Below are 22,565 nucleotides of genomic sequence, written 5' to 3' on the forward strand. Positions count from 1 at the left end.
TCGTAGTTCCCGGCCGCTCTCGGCGGAAAGGCGGAGCAAGAGTCGAGTCACGTGACGGGGCCGCGGGGGCCGCCGGGATGTGTAGTGCGCAGGACTCTGGCATGAGCATGGCGGGCGTGAGGATGGTGACCCGGAGTCGGAGCCGGGACCTGGGGACCGGGCCGCGGGGGGGTGGGGACGAGGCGCCGCTCCGGAGGGGAGAGGCAGCTGCAGGTAGCCTGACACTCGGACCGGGGCATGGGGAGAGAGACGAGGGAAGAAGCCTGCAAGGGGCCAGGGGCTGGGATTCCGAGTCGCCCCCACGTGGGGCTCTGACTCCCACCCTGCTCCCTGTTCCCAGGACGCAGGGGCAGGGGTCCACAGGGACTGAGTTCCGGGCGCTCGCACCTCCCCCACCCTCGTCCTGAACAAGAAAGTTCTCCGCGTCCCGGTAGCCTGTCCGGGGATACTCCACTTGCGCCGGGCTTTCTGTGGGCACACCAGCCTCGTTTGTCCTCCTGGCTGCTTCTCTCTCAGAGAGACCAGGTGCCGAGGACACGCCCAGCCAGAAGTCCTCTTCCCCTGCTGGAGGGTGCCTTTGAGAGGAAACGGGAAAGGGCGTTGTCTTCGTTCTGTTTATTCTGCAGGCATTAAGGACCTAGTGTGTACAGGTCTGGGGCGGGGGGTGAGGGGGGTGAGCGAGACCCACAGGGCCCCTGAACAGGGCAGCCAGAGGGGGATTCTCCTAGGCACCCAGTGAACTTAGGGGTAGTTCGGACAAGGAGACCCACTATGACAGACGCATGGCAGGAGGAAATGGGGCAGGGGGAGTAAGTAGGTAACAATACCAGCTAGGTAGGTAGGGAGGACCCTTGATGCTGGGATGGAGTTTGAAGTTTGCCAGGAGTACAAGGAAAAATCAATGAGCAGTTTTAAACGGAAATGACACAGTCTGATTTGGGCCTTAGGAATGTCTCTCTGGGCCCATGTGGAAATGAGATTGGAGGGGCACCATGGTGGAGGCTGTGGGTAGAGTCGTCCTGTCCTAACGCAAACTTGGTCAGGAGGGCAGTGGCGTGGGGAAAGCTGACCTGCCCCAGAGCACGCGCTGCAGAGGCCAGAGCAGCCCCAGCTGCGGTAGATGATGGATGGTCGTTGAATGAATGATGATGGGTGGTAGCAGGCGGGACAGCACCCACACCCACCCTCACCTGGGGCCCCTGCTGAATGGCACTTTTTTGCAGAAGGAAAGAAAAGCCACAGCCCCGCAAAGCGTCAGCGGAAGACACAGAAACTGAGTGTCACCTACGAAGCCTCAGATCATGAGAAAGGAGAAGGCGCCAAACCCCCAGAGGCACCAGGCTGGGAACCCCCAGACTGGCAGCAGCAGCTGGTGAACATCCGCACCATGAGGAGTGGGAAGGACGCGCCTGTGGACCAGCTGGGGGCTGAGCACTGCTATGACCCCAGCGCACCCCCAAAGGTAGGCGCCCTATCTGCCTGGTGACTGCCTTCTGGACAAGACACTTGCTTCCTCTGTCAGGGCACAGCCTGACCCTGGCAGCTCTAGACTGGCACCCTCACCGGCAGGCGGCACCTCGAGGGGACAGCACCTGGGTCCCAGAGCGCAGGGCAGCATCACCTGCTTCACGGCGGCCACTCGGCAGGTCAGGACTGCCTGTGTCTTGGGGCTTCATGCTCTGTCTTCCACCAGCACAGTCCTGACCTACCAGGGGAGTTCGTAATGTTTGTTGAGAGAGAAAAAGTTCCTTACACTTCACTGCCTTGGAGCCTGGTCCTTAGACCAGCTTGATTCTAATCCCAACTCCACTACCGGTGACCTGGGTGCACGACCTCCTCGGGGCTTCCGTTTGCTTGTGTGTGAGATGGGTAGGATTCTCCACAAAGCAACAGCAATCACAGTAGCAGGCACTGGCCGTCGAGCACCAGGTCTGATTGTAAGTGTTGTGATCGTTTATTTAAGCCTCCCATTAAGCTTTGGGGGGCAGGCACTGTTATTGTCCCCATGTTATATACGTGAAAACAAAACAGGCCCAGGCCGGACTGCTCACACAGTCCGTTGGCCAGAGTGGGTGGGAGGCTGATGTCCCACACGTTGGCCAGGGTAACAGGTGGAGGTGGTAAAGGGTTTGGCGGGGGCCCGGCGCACAGTGAGCACCCAGGACCTGCCACTACCCTGGTCCCTGTCACCGTGCAAACAGGTGCAGAGGTACCAGGTGCTGCTGTCACTGATGCTCTCCAGCCAAACCAAAGACCAGGTAACAGCAGGTGCCATGCAGCGGCTGCGCGCTCGGGGCCTCACAGTGGACAGCATCCTGCAGACAGATGACAGCACGCTGGGCACGCTCATCTACCCCGTAGGCTTCTGGAGGGTGAGCCCACAGGCCTGGGAAAGATGTCAGGAGGCCGAGGAGAGGCTGTGGGGGTTTAGGAGGCCAGGTGGGGCATCTGAGGCCAAAGGGACCTGGATGTGAGTTCGCGGTGGAGCCCCCTGCCCGTCTGACCAGCAAATGGGGCCAGGGCTATGGGGCCTCCCTCCTTGGCCTTTCCTGTTTGCAGCCCACCCCTTCCTTCCTCCACCTCCCCACCCAGCTGACTGGCGCTTCCCTTCCTCCCTGAGGCTGCCCACCCGCCTTTCCCTTTGTTTACTCCAAGCCTCCCTGGAGTGCGTCACCCCCTTCCCTCTGGAGCCCCAACAGGCCCTAGAGCACTGGTGGCAAGTGGGCGGCTCTGTTGAAGGCAGCTGGGCGGGTGGGGCTGCTTCCCCTTGGCATTGGCGTGGGCTGCAGTTTGTCAAATGGGTTTTAAATAGTCCTCTCTGCTCAGGCACAGTATGGGAGCCACCCAGCTGGCCTGGCGGCTGGCGGGGGAGCCCCAGGCTCCAGCCTTCCTTCCTGAAGGTCCAGGTGCTGCTGAGCCCAGCCCCTGGCATGGCTGGCCCTGCCTAGCCCACCTGGCCTCTGGGGGAGTGATGGGGCAGGGGACCTGAGCTAGACCCCACACACATGTCACTGGTCCAGGCCTGCATTGGGCCTCCCTCAGTCTCCCTGCTGCCCTTGGCTCATTCCCACCTCTTGGGGGGACAGGGACAAACAGGTGCCTCTGAGTGTGTCTAAGGCAGGTGACAGGCAGCTCTGGACTCCTGTGGGTCTCCCTCAGGACTCATCCTCCCAAGTAGGGCTACACCCTCCACCTCCAGGGCTGACCACCCCCCTCCGTCTTTCAGAGCAAGGTCAAGTACATCAAGCAGACCAGTGCCATCCTGCAGCAGCGCTATGGCGGGGACATCCCAGCTTCTGTGGCAGAGCTGGTGGCACTTCCGGGCGTTGGGCCCAAGATGGCACACTTGGCCATGGCCGTGGCCTGGGGTGCCGTGTCTGGCATCGGTGAGTGGCATACACAGGGAGGGCAGGGCTGGCCACGTCCTGTGGTCTGTGACCCCAGCTCAAGTCCCCTCACCCACAATTTAGCCCAAAGGGTCAGAAAGATGTTTCCAGCATTGAGCTAGGCCTGCCCTGCCTACAGGTGGGTACTAATGGGAGGAGTTCCCATTTGCTGAGCATCTACCCTGCACTGGGCTCTGTGAGAGGCCCTGGGGATGGATTCAAAGTCTGTACTATGCACGAAGAAAGAGATTGAGCACGTAACTCCTTACCTGTGAGGTAGAAACACTCCCGGGGGCATGCATGGCACTGTCAGAGCCGGCCTGGTCTGGGGCATCTGAGGAGACCTCCTAGAAGGAGGTGATAACTCAGCCAAGAGCTGAAGAGTGAGGGGGGCTGGCAGGCTAGGAGGAGAAAGTGCCATCTGGGCAGAAGGAACAACACCGGCATCAGGTGGGGGAGGGGGCCAGTAGAGGAAGGCTCAAGAGCGGGCCCATGGGGGAGGCACGGTAAAGGCAGGGGGATGCCAGGGGAGGAGGCGCTGGGGGGAGCCCCTCCTGGAATCCATTTCCTGACATTGGTGGTGTCCGTGAAGACAGACGCTGGGTTAGGCTGCGGCTGCGTCTTCAGGTCTTTGCCCAGACAGTGGGGTTTCTGAGAAACCCCAGAAACTGGGGCCCAACCCACAGCCTCTCTGTATGCCCCCACCCTGGTGCTCCTCTGGAACTTCTGCAGGCGGTGGGGAGGGGGGCAGAAATCTCCCCAGCACTTCCCAGCTCCCAAAGCCTGCTCCCTGGGGTGGGGACCCTTCTCAGCACTGCGCTTGGGCCGAAGAGCCGCTAGGCTAGAGCCCAGCAGCCCCAGAGACTGACGATGGGCCAGGCAGGGGCTAGGGCCCGACCCCCGCCGCCGCCCCGATCCTGCAGCCGACAGCCTCTCAGCACATGCTTGAGCTTATGTGGGCTGCTGTCCTCGCTGCCTGAGTCCCGAGTCCCGGGACGGGTCTGGCAGGTCTGTGGGGGATAGGCCCACAGCCCAGGGAACAGGCCTTTGGGAGCAGGAGACACACTAGGAGGGCGAGTGGGAATGTCACCCTTTCTGGATGTCTGTGGGCCCTGCCTCTCAGGGGCTTCGCCGGGAAGCAGCCCCTCAATTAGAAAGCCAGAGCTGTGGGCTACAGCAGCCAGTCCCAGCCCTGCTGTCCCAGCTGGGTGGCCACGAGGCAATACGCTTAGCCGCTTGGAGCTTTGGCCACCAAGCTGGGAAAGCGTGCAGAGGACCTGACCGCAGGAGGCTTGAGTGGTGTGCCGTGGCCCTAGGCTGGGCCCCTGGGGGAGGACCAAGGGTTTGGTCCCCCTCTGGGGGACAGGCAGTGATCATTTCTGTGCTACAGGGGAGGAAGCGGAGCCGTGGTGACCCACTTGCATGACCCCTGCACCTGCGTGCCCTCCCTGTGCCCAGAGGGTGCCCTCCGTTAGCGTCTGGGGAAGGCCTGAGGCTTTTTCCAGACCATGAGTAGCAGGGGAAGGGAGCAGGTGTAGGGCTCAGGTTCTCTTTTGCAAAGCCGAGAGGAGGCAGGGGCTACAGCTTGCAGGGAGAGCAGGTGCCCAGGCCGAGCCTTGGGGTGGCCTGGCCCAGGGGAGCCGGGACCGCGGCCCACGGAGAGGGCAGCTGCAGCTGGCCTGGCCACACGCCCTGCTCTGTCCCTGGCCATGCCGTGGTAGGTGCGGGCGCTGGGGGCCGTGACCTCCCGCTGGCCTAACCGTGAGCACTCACAGCCAGTTCCTGGGCCAGGAGGCACCGCTGCCTGCACCCCAGCTAGCAGGCCCTACCCTCTCGCTCAAGCCGCTGACCTGCCCCCCGTGGAAGCCCCTGGGGTGGGAGCGCGGGAGACTCCGGCTCCAGGCTTGGGGCTGTTGGCAGGGCCTGGGTCCAGCCAGCACGCCCTGTGATGAGCTGGTCCTGTCTCCCACAGCGGTGGACACCCACGTGCACAGAATCGCCAACAGACTGGGGTGGACCAAGACGGCGACCAAGTCCCCGGAGAAGACTCGTGCGGCGCTGGAAGCCTGGCTGCCCCGGTGCGGCAGGGTGGGGGCTGGGGGGGGCTGCCCTCGGTCTCCCTCCCCTGCTGACCTCTCACCTTCACAGGGAGCTGTGGAGTGAGATCAACGGACTGTTGGTGGGCTTCGGCCAGCAGACGTGTCTGCCCGTCCACCCACACTGCCAGGCCTGCCTCAACCGAAGCCTGTGCCCGGCTGCACGCAGCCTCTGCCGGCCATGAAGCCTTGGCCCGGCCACCGTGCGCTGGCCTACGCTGGGGAGCCACAGCCTGCTTATAATAAAGCTCGGGAGTTGTTTGCCGTGGGGGTCTGGCGGCGTCTTACCCCTGGGGCGTGGGGGTAGGCCGGGGGAAGCACGTGCGTGAGCTGTGTGTCTGAACGGGGCTGCCTGGGAGGATGAGATGGGGACGTGAAAATCTGGGCTGTGGACTGGGCGGGGGTGGGGGGTGATGGGTGTGCAGGAGCCTGGGACAGAAGAGATGGATGGCGGGAAGCCCGCTGGAGACCCGGGCCTCCTCCAACCTGGGCAGCTGGCTGGGCACGCAGATCTGCACCCATCCCCCAAACTTTGGCACCCTGAGAGCTCTCTGCCAGGAGGCCCTACCCCGTGTTTACAGAGCCACCTGGCCTCTGGAGTAACACCAGTAGGCCCAGGCCGGGTGCCACAGGACATGAGACCTGACCCGTGTGTACCTGCTGGAGTGGCAGGGGCTGTGCGAGGGCGGGGGCGTCAAGGATCCAGAAGGCATGGAGGGCGGGGGGAGGGAGAAGATAGCAAGGGCCCCAAGGGTGTGCCAATGAAGGAGGGGGCAGGGCTCCAAGTTTTGGGGGTCTCCAGGGGGCTGGGGAGGGGGAGACAGAGCAGAAGTGGAAAGGGGTCAGGCTTTGCTGCCAGGTGGATGGAGTGGGAGAGGCTTGGGAATGAGCCTCTGCTTCCAGCAGCTGAGAGTGGGGCTCCCTAGCTGCTCCCTTCCTGCCCAGACCACAGCCCCCCACCCCCAAGTGAGGCCTCAGGAAGGACAGGCGGCCACAGGTCTGAGGAAGGCCTGTTTATTAGGAGGGCGCGCATGCGCTATGGCTTACGGGGCAGACAGCAATGTCAGCTGGGGCCAGCAGGAAAGGGAGAGTGGGTGGGGGTCTCCTGGGGGCAGGCAAGCTCTCCCACAGCCACTCTCCCCATGCCTCGCGGCTGTGGCGCAGGGACAAGAGGCCTGTCCGGAGACCACCCTCTTCTGGGACACAGGGCCTCCATCTTCGGGCCCCTGGAGCCCAGGCCCCATGCCCCAGACCACAGTTGAGTAGGGACATGGGGGCCTGGCCTGGTGACCCCCGCTCCCAGCAGGGAGGGGGCAGAGGGGCAGCTCCTACAGCCACATCTGGCCTCCCCAGTGTCACGCTGAAGCCCCCACAACCAGTCTGGCCCCCCTACGTTTTCCTCTGTCCCTGGAAGTGCCCGGGGCGCCCACTTGGGATGGCTGCTGCTGAAGGGTGGGGAGGAAATGGTTTGCAGAGAAAGGTTTGTTTTATTGCAATTACTTAGAGAGGCGTCCTGCGGGGGCAGGGGCGGGGGCGGGACTCTGGTATTAAGTGGAAACATGTGTGGAACTGGAGCTCTCTCTCTTTTTTTGTTTTTGGAAGAAAAGCAAAAACACAAATTCCTTTAAGTCAGCAGGCCCGGGCAGAGCAGCAAAAGGGCCGGGCCCACGGTCACCACTGCCTCTCTCTGTCCCTCTCTTCTATCTCAGGGGGGCCCCCTCTCCCCTATCCAGCACCCAGCAGGTAGGGGGGCAGGACGGGGCTCACTGGGGCGCACATTGGTTCCTGGGTGGTGGTGGGACCAGCACGGCTTCTGGGGGTGAGGAGGCACCCCCTCCAGTCCACTGAGGCTTGGGGAACTCTGGGCTGGGCCTGTGGGGCGAGGCCTGTGGGCCGTGCAAACAGGCAGGGAGGGGCTCAGAAGTTGCTGAAGATCTCGCGTTTCCTGTTCCAGTCCATCTGTGGTGCCCGCTTATTGATCCGGGTGGCTCTCGCCTTCTCCTTGGCTTCGGCCGCCGTGGGGCTCAGGTGGAGGCCGCTCTCCTGAAAGGGGTCCCGCTTCCAGGTGCTGCTGTCCTGGATGGGGGGTGGGGCAGGTGGCCAGAGTGAGTCCCGGACCCAAGCCCCCCATCGGGTGACCCCCTCCCGGGCAGCTCATACCACAGGCCACCTGGTGGGGCTGGGGCAGCGGGCCCTAGAGGGTGTCCTAGAGGTGGTGACCCCACTGACCAGGCTGCACAGAGGCCCACTCCCAAAGCTCTGACCCCCCATGTATGAGCACAGCAGTGGGGATGGGCAGGCACTTGCTACCTCAGTGTCCTTGTCTAAGCCAGGCAGATCACTTCGTGACGAGCACGCTGAGCCACCGTTGACCTGGGAAACCAAGGGCAAGGTGTGGCTTCAGGGACCCTGCCCGGGAGCCGCGGGTGCACACACAGACGAGCACACACACACGCACACGTGTGCCCACACGCACATCAGAGCTGCATCTAGTCTTCCATTTGGCAGGTGGCGCCTAGCCTCTACTGTACTCCAGGCCCAGCCTGGGCAGGATGCTGGACACCCGGCAGTGAGTGGACAGGTGCTGCGGAGGGCTGGGAAGCCAGCCCTGGCCGGCTCACAACAGGAATGAGCCACACAAGCATCCCATGGGGTGAAGCCAGGGCCAGCTTCCCAAGGAGTGATGGAGTGAGACTCCAGGTCGCCAGCCAGCACTGGGCAGGACCCGCAAGGCCAACAGCCGCCTGGGGCTGGGGTGTGGCTGACCCAGGACAGGACCCACAGGGAGCATGAGAGCTAGAAGTGGTTGGGCCAGATTGGGTCTCATGGTCACACCAACACAAGGAGATCTTGAGGCCAGGCCTGGGGATCCCTAGAGGTGCCCCTATGGCCCACCCGGTCCATTCCCACCCTCTTACCTGGGCAGGGCTGGTCCCATTGGTGACTGGTGATGGCAGTGGACCTGTGGGAATAGGGTGTCAGTGGCTGCCCAGCCCCCCATGCTTCACCCCATCCCCAGGCCCCCAGGCAGCAACCCACCTTCCAAATGCTCCTCAGTGGGCGTGACCCGTAGCCGCTTGAAGTACTCGTCCGTCTCAGGGTCCACCACCAGCAGCCGGGCCTCATCCTCCCTCGCCTTGATGCTGGCAACCACCTCTGCATGGCGCAGCCCCTCGACATTCTGCCCGTTCACCTGCCACCAGCAGCATGGGGTCAGCACTGCCGGAAGTCAGGCCCCTGCAGGCCCCCTGAGCCACCCAGCCAGGTGTGGCATCAAATATTTATCAATGTTGTCACCAGCCGTGGCAGCAAGAGGAATGCCAGCTCAAGTTCCCAGCATCTCTCCTCTTCCCAGCAAGGACCTCCCTGCCCAGACACACACTGGGGGCGACACAGGCCCAGACACACACTGGGGGTTGGGGGAACACGGGCCCAGACAACACTGAGGGGAGGACACGGGCCCAGACAACACTTGTGGGGGGACATGGGCCCAGACAACACTGGGGGTTGGGGGGACACGGGCCCCGACAACACTGGGGGGGGGAACATGGGCCCAGACACACACTGGGGGGGACACGGGCCCAGACAACACTGAGGGGGACATGGGCCCAGACAACACTGGGGGTGGGGAGGACACGGGCCCAGATACACACTCGGGGGGGTACATGGGCCCAGACATACACTCGGGGTGGGGGGGACATGGACCCAGACACTCGGGGGGGGACATGGGCCCACACACTTGGGGCGGACACGGGCCAAGACACACACTCGGGGTGGGGGGGCACAGGCCCAGACACACATGCGGGGTGAGGGGGGGACAGGGGCCCAGACACACACTTGGAGCCCAGCACCCCAAAGCCTCCATGACAGGTACCTCTATGAGTCTGTCCTGGGCGCGGAGGCCAGAGTGAGCAGCAGGTGAGCCTGGGTCCACGGAGCGGATATACTGTCCCGGCCGGGACTTGTCACTGTGCAGGTTGAACCCGTAGCCTTGGGGGCCCTTTCGGAGGTGGCACAGCCGAGGGCGTAGCTCCCTCGGGGTCCCACCGACATCCTGCAGGCACGTGAGACCAGGCTCAGCGCTGATCTCCCCCCCCATCCCCCACCACGGCCGCTGACCCAGCCCGCCAGGCCTCGGGCCCCCAGAACGCAGCTGCAGTGGATGTGGGCCAGAGGAACCCCAACCCCACGCTCAACATCACGCCCTCCCCGGCAGCCCCAGGTATCAGGGACAAACCCTCTGTACCCATGCCTGGGGACCCTGGTAGGGTGCCTGTGATTGAGCTCGGCAGCGGGATCTTGAGCAAAGCCTCAGTTTCCAAACCCAAAACAACTTCAAATGGGACCAGGGGCTTTACAGGGGTATTAACAGGATCTGCTCAAGGTCAGCGCTGAGCCCAGGCCAGGGACCTAGGAGCAGCCAGGTGAGACAAGTGTCCTGGACGGCTATCCCTAGGGGGGTGCGCTGCCAGGGAACCCCCTCCCCCCTCCCTCCGAGTGAGAGGCTGACGTTTGTTTTTTCTCCCCTTCTCCCTGTGGCCTCCATAGGGCTGGTGGCAGAGTGATGTGTTTGCTTTTACATTCCAGAGCAAGCTGGAGCCACCCCCACCCCCAAAGGGCCCAGGGACAGGGCGCAGGGGCCGAGCCAAAGCGAGTGAGAAGGCCAAGGGTGGGACCTGCCCTCCCACCCTCCCTGCCAGAACACAGAAGGCCCAGGATGCCCCGAGCGCCTCCCCGCATCGACAACCCAGGGCCTCGCCTCGCTTTACCTCGGGCATCCTGCGGTAGGGCTGTGGGTCAGGGGGCCGTGCGGGCAGGGGCCAGTCCCCAGGACGCCCCCCCCCAAGCCACGGCTTGGGGCCGCGACCACAGCGTGGGTGGCTAGCGGCTGTGGGTGCTCAATTAAACATGGCGGGTGGCCGGAGTGCCTGGGCGGGCAGCAGCTCAGGTTTCCGGGGCCGCTCAGGACTTGAGTGCGCGCGCAGGTGAGCAAGTGCCAGGTGGGGGTGCTCCCTGGGCCCCTCCCTGGGCCCCTCCCTGACCCTCTACCTACCCTCACCCCCAGGGACGCTCTCCAGGCCTCAGGCACCTGCCCCCTGCAGCTCAGGCCACCCCCTGACCACTCCCAGCCTCCAGGCCTCTGAGCTCATTCCTCAAATCTGACCGTGAGTACTCTGGCCTGCTAGTCAGCCTGGCTGTGGACCCAAGCGCATCTTTTCTCACAGGGCGAGTGCCCTGCCTTGGCTCCAGGCCTCCCCCTTGTCCAGAACACCCTCTTCCTGCCCAGCCTGAACCCCTCCTCTGGGACCCCTTTCTGGACCCCCAAAGCCCGCCCAGACATGCCCTCGGGATCCCCACTGCAGGCCACCACCTCGCCCCATAACCCCAGGAACTCAAGGGACAGGGCAGCTGCTCCTTGATCCCCCAGGGGTTCGGCTGGGCAACATGAGCTGAACTGACGGGTGTTAGACCCCCGAGTGCTCCAGGGCACCCCTGTACAGACTCAGCCCCTCTCCCAGACACACCTCGAGGCACAGGCTTTGAGTGCCCCCGCACGCAGAGGTGCCGCTCAGATCCATGTGGCCAGAGCCCACACCCCGAGGCTGACAGGCCAGGAGCAGAGCCTGGCAGGTGGACACGGGCCCAGATGTGAGAGGCGCATGGCCACAGAGACCAGACACGCAAACATACGCTCACAACACGCTACACGGTGACACACGCGTTCGAGAGGACAGCCCCCTGGCGCTGAGCCCTGCAGCCTCTTCTCACGCCCTGCACAGTGACCTCCCCGGCAGGTCTCTCAAGGCCCCCAAACAGGAAGCAGGACTGGGGGAGTATCCGGGGCCATGAGGCCAGGCAGAAGTCACATCCGGGTTTGGGACCATCCTGGCCATCCCCCTGCCTCAACCCAGCACAGCCACCGCTCACCACACTAGCCAAGAGGCTTCTCTGCAATTCTTGCCTGAATTGCTCTCCTGCCGATCAGCCAGGATCAGCCAGCGTCCAAGGAGGCCCACCCCTGGCACCAGACCCTCAGGTTGAGAGGCTGCAATGCGGGGGGCCAGGCTGCGTGGAGAAGCCCGGAGAAGCAGTGGGTCAGGAGGGGGCGCAGGCAGGCCCAGTGCATTGCTCACATTCCTCGCTCCGGGCCCTGGCTCTGAGCACTTCCTGCCACCTCCCAGCCAGGCCCTCAGGCTCCCAAGGGCTCCCAGCCGGGCAGCCCGGAGCTGGACAAGCCCTGGTCTCACAGCGCAGCCCGTGACCAGACAAAGAAGCTGGCATGGGGGTACCCCGGGAGCCGGGCTGTGCCCCCCCAGATGGTGACTCACCAGCCCTGACAGAGAAAGGCCCCCATTGTTGCTCAGGGTGCAGCCTGCTCGCACCAGGGTCACCAGGGTGTCCCAAATCCCCTCTCCTGACCCTGGAGGACATGGGCTAAGCTGGCTGCTGGGGTCCTCGTTGCCCACCCTGCCCCCACCCAGCCTGACCTGCACAAGTCCCCAGGATGGTCTCTTCGGAGGGGCTCCTGGGGCTGGGGCCGGTGGTGTGGTATCCCCAGAGCGGGCCATGGGAGGCAGGAGAGAAGTGGCAGGCACCGAGCGTCCAGCCGGAGTGGCCTGAAGTCTCCGGCCAGCCCAGGCCACCACCCCATTTATCCACCTCCCACGGCGGCCCCGGCTCCCCAGGGATGGGTGGGGACATGGGGGCTGAGTCACTTTGGGGAGCAGGGTGGTGTCTGGGTCCCCCTCCCCTGCTCAGGCCCCAGCTAGGCACCCCATACTGGCTAGGTTTCAGTCCCAAGAAAGGAAGGAAGGAAGCTGCTGGGAGGCCCTGCCCTGCTCCCAGGACCCGGGGCTGGGGAGACAGGGAGGCAAGGGAGGGGTCCCCGGCGCCAGAGCATAAGACAGTCCTGCTGAGGCTCCCAGAGCCTTCCCGTAGGTACGAGGCTCCCACACCAGGCGATCACCCCCTGCAGGACTCTCACTCCCTCGCTCGCTCACGTTCGGACCCCAAGGGCCTCTAGAACGGGCAGTGGGGGCCCAGGCTCTGTCCCCACCTCCACGGCCCTGGTACCGCAGGCTGCCCCGTCTGTTTGGGGGCTGTCCCTCTCGTCACTGTCAGGATCAGCTGGACTGCAGCTTCAGCCTGCCCAGCCTGCTCTGGCCTGGGGCTGAGTCACCGCTGACTAGGACCCCACAGCACCCCAATGGGAGGGGCCGCCCCATCGGTGTCCTCCCCGCCCCACCTCCCACAGCCCAGCCGGGATAGAGGAAAAGGAGCTGAGAGGACAGGAGTGACTTGCGGGGCCCTGAGTCCCAGCTTGGCCCTTACTTCCCACGGGGCCCCCAGGGGCTGGCATCCTGCACTAGAGCAAACCACATCCATCCCAGCCGGTTGTCCTGCCTGCCGCAGGCAAGAACCACCCTCCCAGGCACCCTGACCGCCAGTCGGTCCTGGGGAGGTCAGCTGAGGCCTGGCTCTTCCATCGGACCCTCTGAGCTCAGCCAGTTAGACATCAGGTCTCTGGCTGGGAGGGAGGGGGTCGCCCTGTCCCCTGGGCCTCCCCTGACCTCCTGGAGTCCCGGTCCCCAGGCCGTCCCCTACCACAGAGCCCCTGCCAGTCAGGCCCCACTTTGTTCCTCTAAAAATACGCCCAGAGGAAGCCCCCTCCTAAGGCTTCCTGTGGCTCCCAGAGCCTGAAATAGCAGAGAGGGAAGGTCCCACCCAAGGACAAGGTGCCTCAGCACCCCACCCTCCAGATAAGCCCTGAGGGCGGATTTTTCCACAGGAAGGTGAACTCAGCGTTTGTGTCTAAATCAATGGACAAACGCCTGGGGGCGGGGGCGCTTCCTCCGGGAGGTAAGACGCCTGTGAAGGAGCGGTGCTCTGGGAGCCAGCCCAGCCAGCACATCGTCCCCAGACCTCCCTGAAACCCCACAGCTGACCCGGATGCCCCCAACTCGGGCCCTGACCACCCCCATAGGCTCTCCAGCCCAGAGAACAAAAAGCATCCTGAGGGTTCAGACCCAGGTCTGCATCCAGGCTGGCTTCCCACCTGAAATGCCGCCTTCCCCTGAGCCCCAGGCACGGCCAGCTCACACGTGAGACATGCACACCCAGAAACTTCAGATCTCACACCTCCACTGGCATTAGGCCAGTGGTTCTCAAAGTGGGATCTGGGGAAACCCCTGGGATTGAATCCTTTAAAGAAATTTAAAAAAAAAGAGAGAGAAGAAAGAAAAAAGGCGCCTGGGTGGCTCAGTCCCTTGAGCGTCTGCCTTCGGCTCAGATCATGATCCTGGGGTCCCGGGATGGAGCCCCATTTGGGGCTCCCTGCTCAGCAGGGACTCTGCTTCTCTCTCTCCCTCTGCCCCTGCTTGTGTTCTCGTTCTCTGTCAGATAAATAAATAAAATCTTAAAATAAAAAAAAAAAAGGCAAAACGGGCACGAGAAACAGTACCATGGGGCTTCAAGATGATAGAACAATCGGGGCGCCTGGGTGGTTTTGGCTCAGGGTCATGATCTCATGGGTCATAACCTCATGGGTCGTGAGATCGAGCCCTGCGTTGAGCCTGGAGTCAGGCCCCACACTCCGTGGGGCATCTGCTTGGGGATTCTCTCCCTCTGCCCCTCCGGTTGCTCTCCCTTTCTCTCTCTCCCCCTCTCCCTTTCTCAAATAAAGAAACAAATAATAATAAAATTTTAAAAAACGGGGTAGAACAAGCAGGGGCAGGCTCTTCCTCTTGGCCTCCCCCAAGTAGGAACCCCCGCCCAAGTCCTGCCACCCAGAAGTCGGTAGAATAGCAACACACACACACGCACACACATATTTATTCCAGCTCTTCTGGCCTGGAGCGGACACAGGAAGAGAAAAGTACCCCAATCGCGGTAGACCCCAAGCTGAGGACCCAGCTCAGAGTGTCCCCGGCTGTCCCCAACCATGCACTGCCCACAGAGAAGGACCAGCCCCTACCTCTCAAGACCTTCCCAGCATAAGCAGGCTCCTTAGACAGGCAGACACCTGACATCAACACAGAACTAGGCACACTCCGTCCCAGAACATCCCTGCAGACCCTTCCCAGTTCCCTCAGCCCCTAGGCTGGGCTTGTCAGAGTGACCTTTCCTAGGCCAGGGAGCTCTAATGAGCATCCTGGGGAAGAGCGCTGGAGATGGAGGGCCAGGGACCAGGGCCACGCTCCCCTGAGTCCACGTGCCTTAGAACACAGACTGAGGGCAGAAAGAGTGGCCCCAAATAGCCAAGAGGGTAGTCACCAGGGGCCCCAAGAGGCAGAAGAGATGGAGACAGAGCCTTGTGGAGGTGAGCGGAGGGGGAGACTGCCCGCCATCCAGAGGCAGACACGATGGTTCTGGGACAAGCTGGGGTGGCCCTGGTGTGCAGAGCCTGCCGTACCTTCTGGCCAGCCTCAGAGCCCAGGCTGCCTGCACGTGCCCAGTCCGGCTTTGGCTCCCAGGGGTCGTGGGTGGGTGGAAGCCCTCGCTGGGCCATCTCCTCAGTGCAGGTCAGCTGCCGCCGGCGGAGCTCCTCGTCCGTCTCTTTGTCCACCACCAGCAGCCGAGTTTGCCCTTCCACAGCCTTGATCCTCTGCACCACCTGGGCCGGGCAGGTTGGGGGGAGCAGGTCAGCAGTCGGCACTCTGGGCAGCACATGGACAGTGACACCACCCGGGGCCGGCCCAGGATCGCGGGCAGGCAGCTGGCCTACCAGGGGTGGGCGGCTGGACGGAGAGGCCAGCCGGCTCCGCCCCCCACCCCCAGTGCAGCAGCAGCTCCCTCCCTCTTTACGGAGGACTCCTGACACAGGGCTACAGGGTCACTGCAGGGCCTGGCCTTGGCCCCGGGTCTTGTCCAGGAAGGGCTGGGAAGCTGGGTGAGGCAGTTGGTCTGAAAGGTGGTGCACGGCTGAGCTTGGGGTTTTCAGGGTCTGAGTGTGTGCGCACGGATGTGTGCAGGTGTGCATCCAGCTGTTTCAGGGTCTGTCTCTCAGTCTGCGGGTGAGGGAGCGAGCGGTCTCCCTAGGTCCCTGTCTGAGGGTCTGTGGCCATTGCTGTTCTGAGCAGTGGAGCATGGATGTCTAAACCCCCGCCTCTGAGCCTTCCATTTGCTTCCAGACCATGACCACCTGTCCCTGCTGGACCTGCAGAGACAGGAAGGCCTGGTTCCTGTGGCAACGCACCCGCTGGGGCACCCACACACAACCTGGGAAGCAGGGTTCAGACCCGGCAGGCAGAGGCCACCTGTAGGACCAAGTGCGACATGAGGGCCATGTGTGTCTATGCAGGTGTCTGTGAAGTGTCTAGAGCATGTGGGGGACCATGGAGTGTGCATGTCAGGGTGTGTCCTGCAGGGAGAAGGAGCAGTCAGTGCCCCCTGGGCATTGGGGTAGGAAGGACAAGACCCCCACCCCAAGTCTTGGGGGAGGGCAGAGAGGGCCCCCAACAGCTGCTTGGCAGAAGCTGTCAACGGACAGGAGGGTGTGAACCAGGCCCATCTTCCCCCTGGCCCTCCTCTGCCCTCTCCTCTCTCTTGGTGAGAGCCACAGGGGGACCCCAGCACCCTGCCGCTTCCTGACTGTGGGACCCAGACTAGACGCCCAATATCCTCAAGCATCAGTTTCTTCATGTGTCAAACAAGGAGCTGTAAGAGCACCTCCTCCCTCCTGGGCCAGCATGGTCCGGTGTGTAAACTTCGAGACCAGCACCCGGGGCCCTGGGAGAAGCAGGTGCTCTTGGGGCAAGTGTGGCAGTGACTGTTAAACCAAAGCCAGCTGGCACTCTGGCACCCCTCCCTGTGGTCTGTCAAGCCCAGACCTCTGGCCCGCACCCCACCCTCCTTCAGCAAACAGCTTTATCCAGGGACACGCTGGGTGGAACACAGAAGGTAGGCAGACAGACGGACAGACAGGGGCTTCAGGGGTAGAAGCTGGAGTTCAGCTGCTGGCCCAGCCAGGAACAAAAATACTAATCTCTAGGCCCCAGGGCTGGCCACGAAGACAGGTCACAGACTCACGGGTGCTGGGGAGGACACAGAGAAGCCTGAGCAGAAGGGGTGGAGGGAGGCTGGACTCCAGCCAGCTGAGTCCCTGGGCAGTGGAAGATAGAGAGTCCCCAGGGAGCAGAACCTGCTGAGAACAGACCCTGCCCTGCTTCTGGCCCTCATGCCCAGCGGCAGGGGGCAAGGGGCAGGGGGCTGCGGCAGCAGCCCCTGCAGGGCCGGGCAGCCTCCAAGGAGTGGCATATGCTGCCACCAGCAGCGACTCTGAGGGACCCAGACACCATCAGCCAAGACACACATTATTAGTACATTGACCTGCCAACACACACTGATGACTACTCGTAGCCAGGCAGGCCGACCCACAGGCCTGGACACACACACCTAGAGGTGCAGACCTGTATATTCACACGCACAGGGCAGCACGTGCACACGCGCACACACACACACTGACACAGGCACATACAGGTGTGCCCTCACTGGGACACCCCTCAGGTACCCCCAGAACCGATGTGGGCACACGGGCGTGACCCCGAGAGGGACGTGTACACACACATACCCAGCTGTGTACACAAGCACGTGTTTACACTCATAGACAAGCACTCCGGGCCCGCAAAGCATGGAGGGCCCCCAAGGTGACTGACGCCTGCACTCCTTGCACATGAGGCCCGAACAGGACTAAAGTGCTGGGGCCGAGGGCGAGGAGCCGCAGTGCGGGCCCCTCCCCGCCAGGATGCCCCTCCGCGGTGCAGGCGCCAGCTTCCTGAGGGGGAGAGGCGAGGAAGGAGGCCGGCGGCCGCTGCCTCCGTGGCCACGTCCGCAACCTCGTAGCGGGAGCCCACGCAGGCCCTCGCGCGACCCCCCTCCGGCCCGCGGGGCAGGGCGCCGAGGCCTGGGCGCACGGAGCGCCCGGAGCGGCGGTCGTTGGCGCCCCCGCCGCGAGCGCGGGGCGGGGCCGCGCTCCCCGGGGAGAGGGCCCAGCGGGGCCGCGGGCGGGGCGCGGGCACCCACCTGGTGGTGCGTCTCGCCCTCCACGTTGACGCCGTTGACCTCGACCAGCCGGTCCCCGGCGCGCAGCGCGGCCGCCTCGGCGGGGGAGCCGGGCTCCACGCGCCGGATGAACTGCCCGCGGCGGCCCTTCTCGCCGTGCAGGTGGAAGCCGTAGCCCTGCTCGCCGCGCACCAGGCGGCACAGGCGCGGCCGCAGCGGCTCCGGGGCGGCCATGGTGGCGGCTGCCCACCGGCCGGCCACCGGCCGGCCACGGCGCTCACGCCTGCCGCGGGCAGGCAGGGGCGCGGGGGGCAGCGCGCAGGCGGCAGCGGCGGCGCTGGGGACCCGGCGGCGCCCTCGGCTGCTCCGGCTCGGCTCCCGTCGCCTCGGGCTCGGGCTCGGGCTCGGGCTATGGCACCGCCCCCGCGCCCGCCCCTTCCCCGCCTCCTCCGTGGGGCCGCCCCCGCCCCGAGTCCCGGCCGGTCCTGGCTGTGGCCCGGCCTCGGCACCCCGCCAATTCCGGGGGGTGGGGGGGAGGCCGCAGGGCCTAGGGACCACCTCTCTCTCGCCCCGACTCTGGGCAGCCTCCCTGGCGCCAGCATCTTTGCTTCCTAGTCCAGGAACATTTATTGAGCACCTACTGTATTTGTGACACCGAGGCGGGCTCTTGAGGTAGGAGAGGGGTGGAGAAAGGGTCCTCAGGCCGAGGAATCCCACACAGGGGCAGAGGGTAAGAACAAGGGACACAGCTCTGTCCACCATCCTCGGGAACACACCCTCCCTTCCCCCCACCTCCTCCCCCGCTGTCCCGGTATCTGGATCTCTCCTGCACCGGGAGCTGCCGTGACCCAACAGAGTCCCAGGACGGTCCAGGAGGCAAAAAGGAGTTTGGAAGTAACAAGGCAGCAGCCCTCTCCTATATTCTGGAGGGCAGTGACGGGGGCTCCCTGACCTCCCCAGAAGATCGTTTGTGCCAATCTGTGCTGGGGATGTCTATTAAACATTACAACCCCCCCACACACACACACACGCACACACATACCTCTCTCTTTGCCAGGGCCCCTCACTTGTGCCCCTGCTCATTCCAGGCAGAGATGAAATGTATCCAGGACTTTGGCCTCTGACCTCTGGCTTGGGATCAGTGCTCACAGAAGCTGTTCCCATGAGCTGACCCCTGTGATCCCCCTCTGCCCCAGCCCACCCTTCCCTCCATCCTTCTCCCCTAGCATCTAGCCATCCCCAGCATGGGTGCCTCTTCCCCCAACCAGACAAGAATGACAAGAGAAAATCGGTTATGCTTTGTTGTGCCTCTGAGTACACTTTATCTGGAAAAACCCAAGGGTGCTCAGGCCATTTTGTAGATCAAGAAACTGAGTTCTAGAGAGGAACGAGACCCAGGCAAGGTTCCCCAGGTCCTCTTAGGCACTGCTGTGAGATTCCAAGTCCACACTTTATCATGGAACTCTTTCTCAGCCTCAGATACAGGAAGACAGCTGAGCTCCCCCTCAGCCTGCCCCCCCCCCAGCCTGCCCAGGCCCCTGCACATACCTGGTCTCTGGGGGTCAGGCATAGCCAGCCCAGACAGTTCCCCATGGGGGCAGAAGCAGGCTCGGCTCAGGCCCTGTCCTTGCTGCTCCTTCTCCCCTCTCCAGTGCCCTTAGCCTGGGTGCCCAGCCCCCGCCCAAGCACAGGGCTCTCCTCTGGGCAGCCTCCTGGGCCGCAGCCCCTTGGGTGTCCACACCTGGCTGCTGCCCCTAAAAGCCACTTAGGCCAAGACTGCATGGCTGCTTCCCCACCCCCACCTCTAAGTTCCTGGCTGATGCTGCCATAGGTTCCTGCCTAGCTGGCCACCTCGATCTGTCTGTTTGCCTGTCCAGAGGCTGCCTGTCTGGCCTGTGATGGACTCTCTGGACCCAGCCTGGTGCTGCTGCTCCTGGAGGCTGTGAGGATGGGTGCGGTCTACCATATACCACCCCAGATGGGATTTAGGGGTCACCCCATAGCAACCAGGACCAGCCAGGACCTGCCAGGCTCTGGCATGGGGCCACACCAGAGTCTAGGGAGGTAGCTGGATGGGAGACCCCCAGGCTGGGGGTAGAGAAGGTAGGAGCCCCTGGTCCTCCGGGTCTGGGTCGGGAGGCTTGGAGGTCTCCTCCCCCCTCCATAGGACAGACACTCCCAGGATCAGCCTCAGTCAGTGAAGACGGAGGGGAACAGAACACCACTGGAGGGAGGGGTATGGGCATGTGGTCACAGCCAGGGGCCAGAACACTGCATCACAGCCTAACAAAGGAGGCTCCAAAGCAAAAAAGGAGCTGAAGTACCAGGAAGGTAACAGTAACAAAGGCAACATCAGAGAGTAACAAAGGGGGTGGCCAACAGCCACAGAATAAAGGCAGCTCGGAGGAAGTGCAGGTAAATTCCAAAGGGGGAGCAGGAATGAGTGAGAGGGAACAGGGTAAGTATCGGGCCCGGACGAACAGAGAGGCAGGGAAAGCTAACCCAGCTGCTCTCCTGGGCAGACTCGCCTGCGCCCTTCCTTCAGCCTCGGGCCTCGGGCTGAAGCAGAAGTGGGAGGCAGAGAAACAGGCCAAGAGAACAGCATGGACAACGACCCAGAAGAGCGGACCGAAAGGTGCTCAGAGGCTGTAAGCTGTTTGGGGTCGCTGGGGAGTGGGCCTGAGGAGGTGATCAGCGAGGCCAGCTGCAGGCGGGGAGGACAGGTGGGAGGTGATCCCCACCCCCACCCCCGACGCCCTCGCTGCCACCTTGCTACACAGGCCTTGAGACAAACGGGAAGTAGACCTTTCGGGGCTTCCCTCTCCTGGGCTGTCCGAGGGTCCACCTGGGGTGGGGGCTGGCCCGGGGCTCCAGTGGCGGGGAGGGGGCTGTCCTCTGAGCTTTGAACCTACCTCCCAGCTGCAACGCCCCCAGTGATGGGCGGAGCCTGAGCCTGGGCGGGGACTCTGGGGCATGGCAGTGGGTAGAGGCCTGGTCACCCGCCAGGGGAAGGTTTGGGGGCCCGTCTGTGGGGTGGAGCCATTAGTCGGACGCCCGGGTAATGGCCCAGAGTTTCCCGGGCCGGCGCCGCCTCCCTAATGGGCATTAATGGCCCCACGGGATGACCGGGCCTCGCTTATGGCCTCCTCCCTCAGACTACCCCAGGCCTCTCTTCAGAGCCCGAAACTGGAGCAGGCGGGACCTGCGCGACGTAAAGAGAGATGAGAACACGACACCCGGAGCCGAGAGGGAGAGAGAAGGGGAGAACGGCGCGGACCACCGGAGGGAGGCGGTACAGGGACCCGCCCACCAGCTCTGGGCCCGCCCACGCCCCGCTCCTGGCCCCTCCCACCGCCGCAGGCACCGGCTGGGGCTGCAGCCCGGAAGAGCAGCCGCGCAGCGCCGCCTGCCGGCTCGCGGTGGCATTGCTTCGTCCGAGGGGCTGGCCCAGGCCCCGCCCCTCTGGCTCCGACGCCGTTCAGCCTTGCCCGGCCGGGTGGGGATTGCGGGTAAGGCCGGCGCCTTGGGGCTGCTTGCACTTCAGGGGCACAGGGGTGCCATGAAGGTGGTAGGCAGAGAAGCCGGGCCTCTGCCAAGTCCCTAATCAGCACTGCTCTTTCGCCTTGGACCTGGCACCAACCTCCCTGGACTGGGGTACCTCCAGGCAACGTGAAATCCAGCGCCTCGCCAAGTGTCCAGCACTTGTGACCAAACATATGCAGACCACTTGGCACCCGGCGCTGGTGAGCACTGGAGAAACATTAGACCCCTGGAAACAGATTTATATGCCTGAGTAAGGGCGGGTCTAGGGCTGGTGCAGCCCTGAGGAGGGCATTTAACATGGCCTGAGGCCCTGGAGTCCTTCTTCTGGTTGGACCATGGGGCCGTTCTGGAATCTGCCCACAGGTCCTGCACTCTGTGTGAGGGAGGGGAAGGAGCAACGAGACTGGGGGACAGGGCAGCCCTGGGGCCCAGCCCTGGAACGTGGATTTTTGTGCCATCGGTGGTGCAGAGTGAGGTGTTGTGCCCTGGAAGTGAGGTCGTCAGGATGCCCGTGCTTTGAAAGGCCGAGTTTGGCAAGAAGCAGGAGCAGGAATGGACTCGGAGTGCAGAGAATGGGTTGACCTGAGGAGTCTGTGGCCACCCCTTCCCTCAGTGCAGATCCTGGAAACAGAGTCAATATAGTCAGGGGTCAGTCAGTAAGATTTGGGAGGGTGGAGAAAAAAGAGCACCCACATTAGGGGACAACATGGGGAGAAGGGTGCACCCAGGAGATGAGCAGGAATTGCCAGTAAGGAGAGGTGGGGGCTTCCAGAGGCCAAGGAGAACGTGGGGGCTGGTTCCATGTATCTTTTTTTTTTTTAAGATTTTATTTATTTATTTGAGAGAGAGAATGAGAGAGAGCACATGAGAGGGGGGAGGGTCAGAGGGAGAAGCAGACTCCCTGCTGAGCAGGGAGCCCGATGCGGGACTCGATCCAGGGACTCCAGGATCATGACCTGAGCCGAAGGCAGTCGCTTAACCAACTGAGCCACCCAGGCGCCCCCATGTGAGTATCTTGAAGCTAGCCAGCTCAACAGGCATGGGACCACCCCTCCTCTGGTCCTGGCTGGGTGCCCTAGTGGAAGGCCTTGCCACATGGCCAAGGGAGGGCTCCAAGGGCAGACAGCATCAGGGCACAGTGACTAGGCGCATCAAGGCCCAGGACAGTTGTGGGAGTCAGAGCCCACACCGAAGAGGGTTGACGAGGAGGCAGAAGGGTGGAGGGGCCCACACACTTGTGAGCAGGAGCTGTAAGGGGGCCCAGGGGTCCTTATTCATGACAGCAGAGCATATTTACGTGGGGGTTGGAGCCAATAACTGAAAATGCAGAGGGGATAAGAGGTGGAAGGGTCTCTGAGGAGGCAAGGGGCCCTTCCTCCTTAGAAGAGGAGCAGGACCTTGAAGAAGGGGGCCAGGGGTTCTCACTTCCTCTCCAGAAGCCATTGGCTGAGGGGAAGGAGGGGGGTGAAGGAGATCAGGTTTGAAATGAATCCTGGGAGACGTGGGAAAGGCTGGGTAGGCTGCTGGTCTTTTTTTTTTA

The 22,565-nt window shown here is 63.3% G+C and overlaps 2 protein-coding genes across 9 annotated transcripts; one reads left to right on the forward strand and one right to left on the reverse strand.

The window, feature by feature from the left end:
* Window positions 1-71: 71 nt before the first annotated feature.
* Window positions 72-5,746, forward strand: NTHL1 (nth like DNA glycosylase 1). Of its 5 annotated transcripts, none has more exons than XM_006741912.3 (6): window positions 72-213; window positions 1,224-1,462; window positions 2,202-2,372; window positions 3,227-3,386; window positions 5,359-5,464; window positions 5,535-5,746. In XM_006741912.3, the coding sequence occupies exons 1-6, from the start codon at window positions 78-80 to the stop codon at window positions 5,665-5,667; spliced, it is 945 nt and encodes a 314-aa protein (XP_006741975.1). In that variant the 5' UTR covers window positions 72-77; the 3' UTR covers window positions 5,668-5,746. The 5 variants fall into 5 exon arrangements, with proteins under 5 accessions (XP_006741975.1, XP_030893400.2, XP_081676422.1 ...); XM_031037540.2 differs by having other exon boundaries at window positions 1,227-1,462; XM_081820295.1 differs by lacking the exon at window positions 72-213 and adding an exon at window positions 755-1,130.
* A 734-nt stretch (window positions 5,747-6,480) lies between these two features.
* NHERF2 (NHERF family PDZ scaffold protein 2) lies at window positions 6,481-17,796 on the reverse strand. 4 transcript variants are annotated; one of them, XM_081820292.1, is made up of 7 exons: window positions 17,504-17,796; window positions 14,895-15,095; window positions 9,357-9,536; window positions 8,522-8,675; window positions 8,401-8,444; window positions 7,790-7,855; window positions 6,481-7,558 (listed from the first exon to the last, which is right to left on the reverse strand). In XM_081820292.1, the coding sequence occupies exons 1-7, from the start codon at window positions 17,714-17,716 to the stop codon at window positions 7,400-7,402; spliced, it is 1,017 nt and encodes a 338-aa protein (XP_081676418.1). In that variant the 5' UTR covers window positions 17,717-17,796; the 3' UTR covers window positions 6,481-7,399. The 4 variants fall into 4 exon arrangements, with proteins under 4 accessions (XP_081676418.1, XP_081676419.1, XP_006741976.1 ...); XM_081820293.1 differs by having other exon boundaries at window positions 7,793-7,855; window positions 17,504-17,789; XM_006741913.3 differs by lacking the exons at window positions 14,895-15,095; window positions 17,504-17,796 and adding an exon at window positions 11,971-12,657.
* Window positions 17,797-22,565: the final 4,769 nt, after the last annotated feature.

The sequence above is a fragment of the Leptonychotes weddellii genome, chromosome 5 (assembly GCF_054177405.1).
Source record: "Leptonychotes weddellii isolate Sample4059 chromosome 5, ASM5417740v2, whole genome shotgun sequence".
Classification (NCBI taxonomy): Eukaryota; Metazoa; Chordata; class Mammalia; order Carnivora; family Phocidae; genus Leptonychotes; species Leptonychotes weddellii.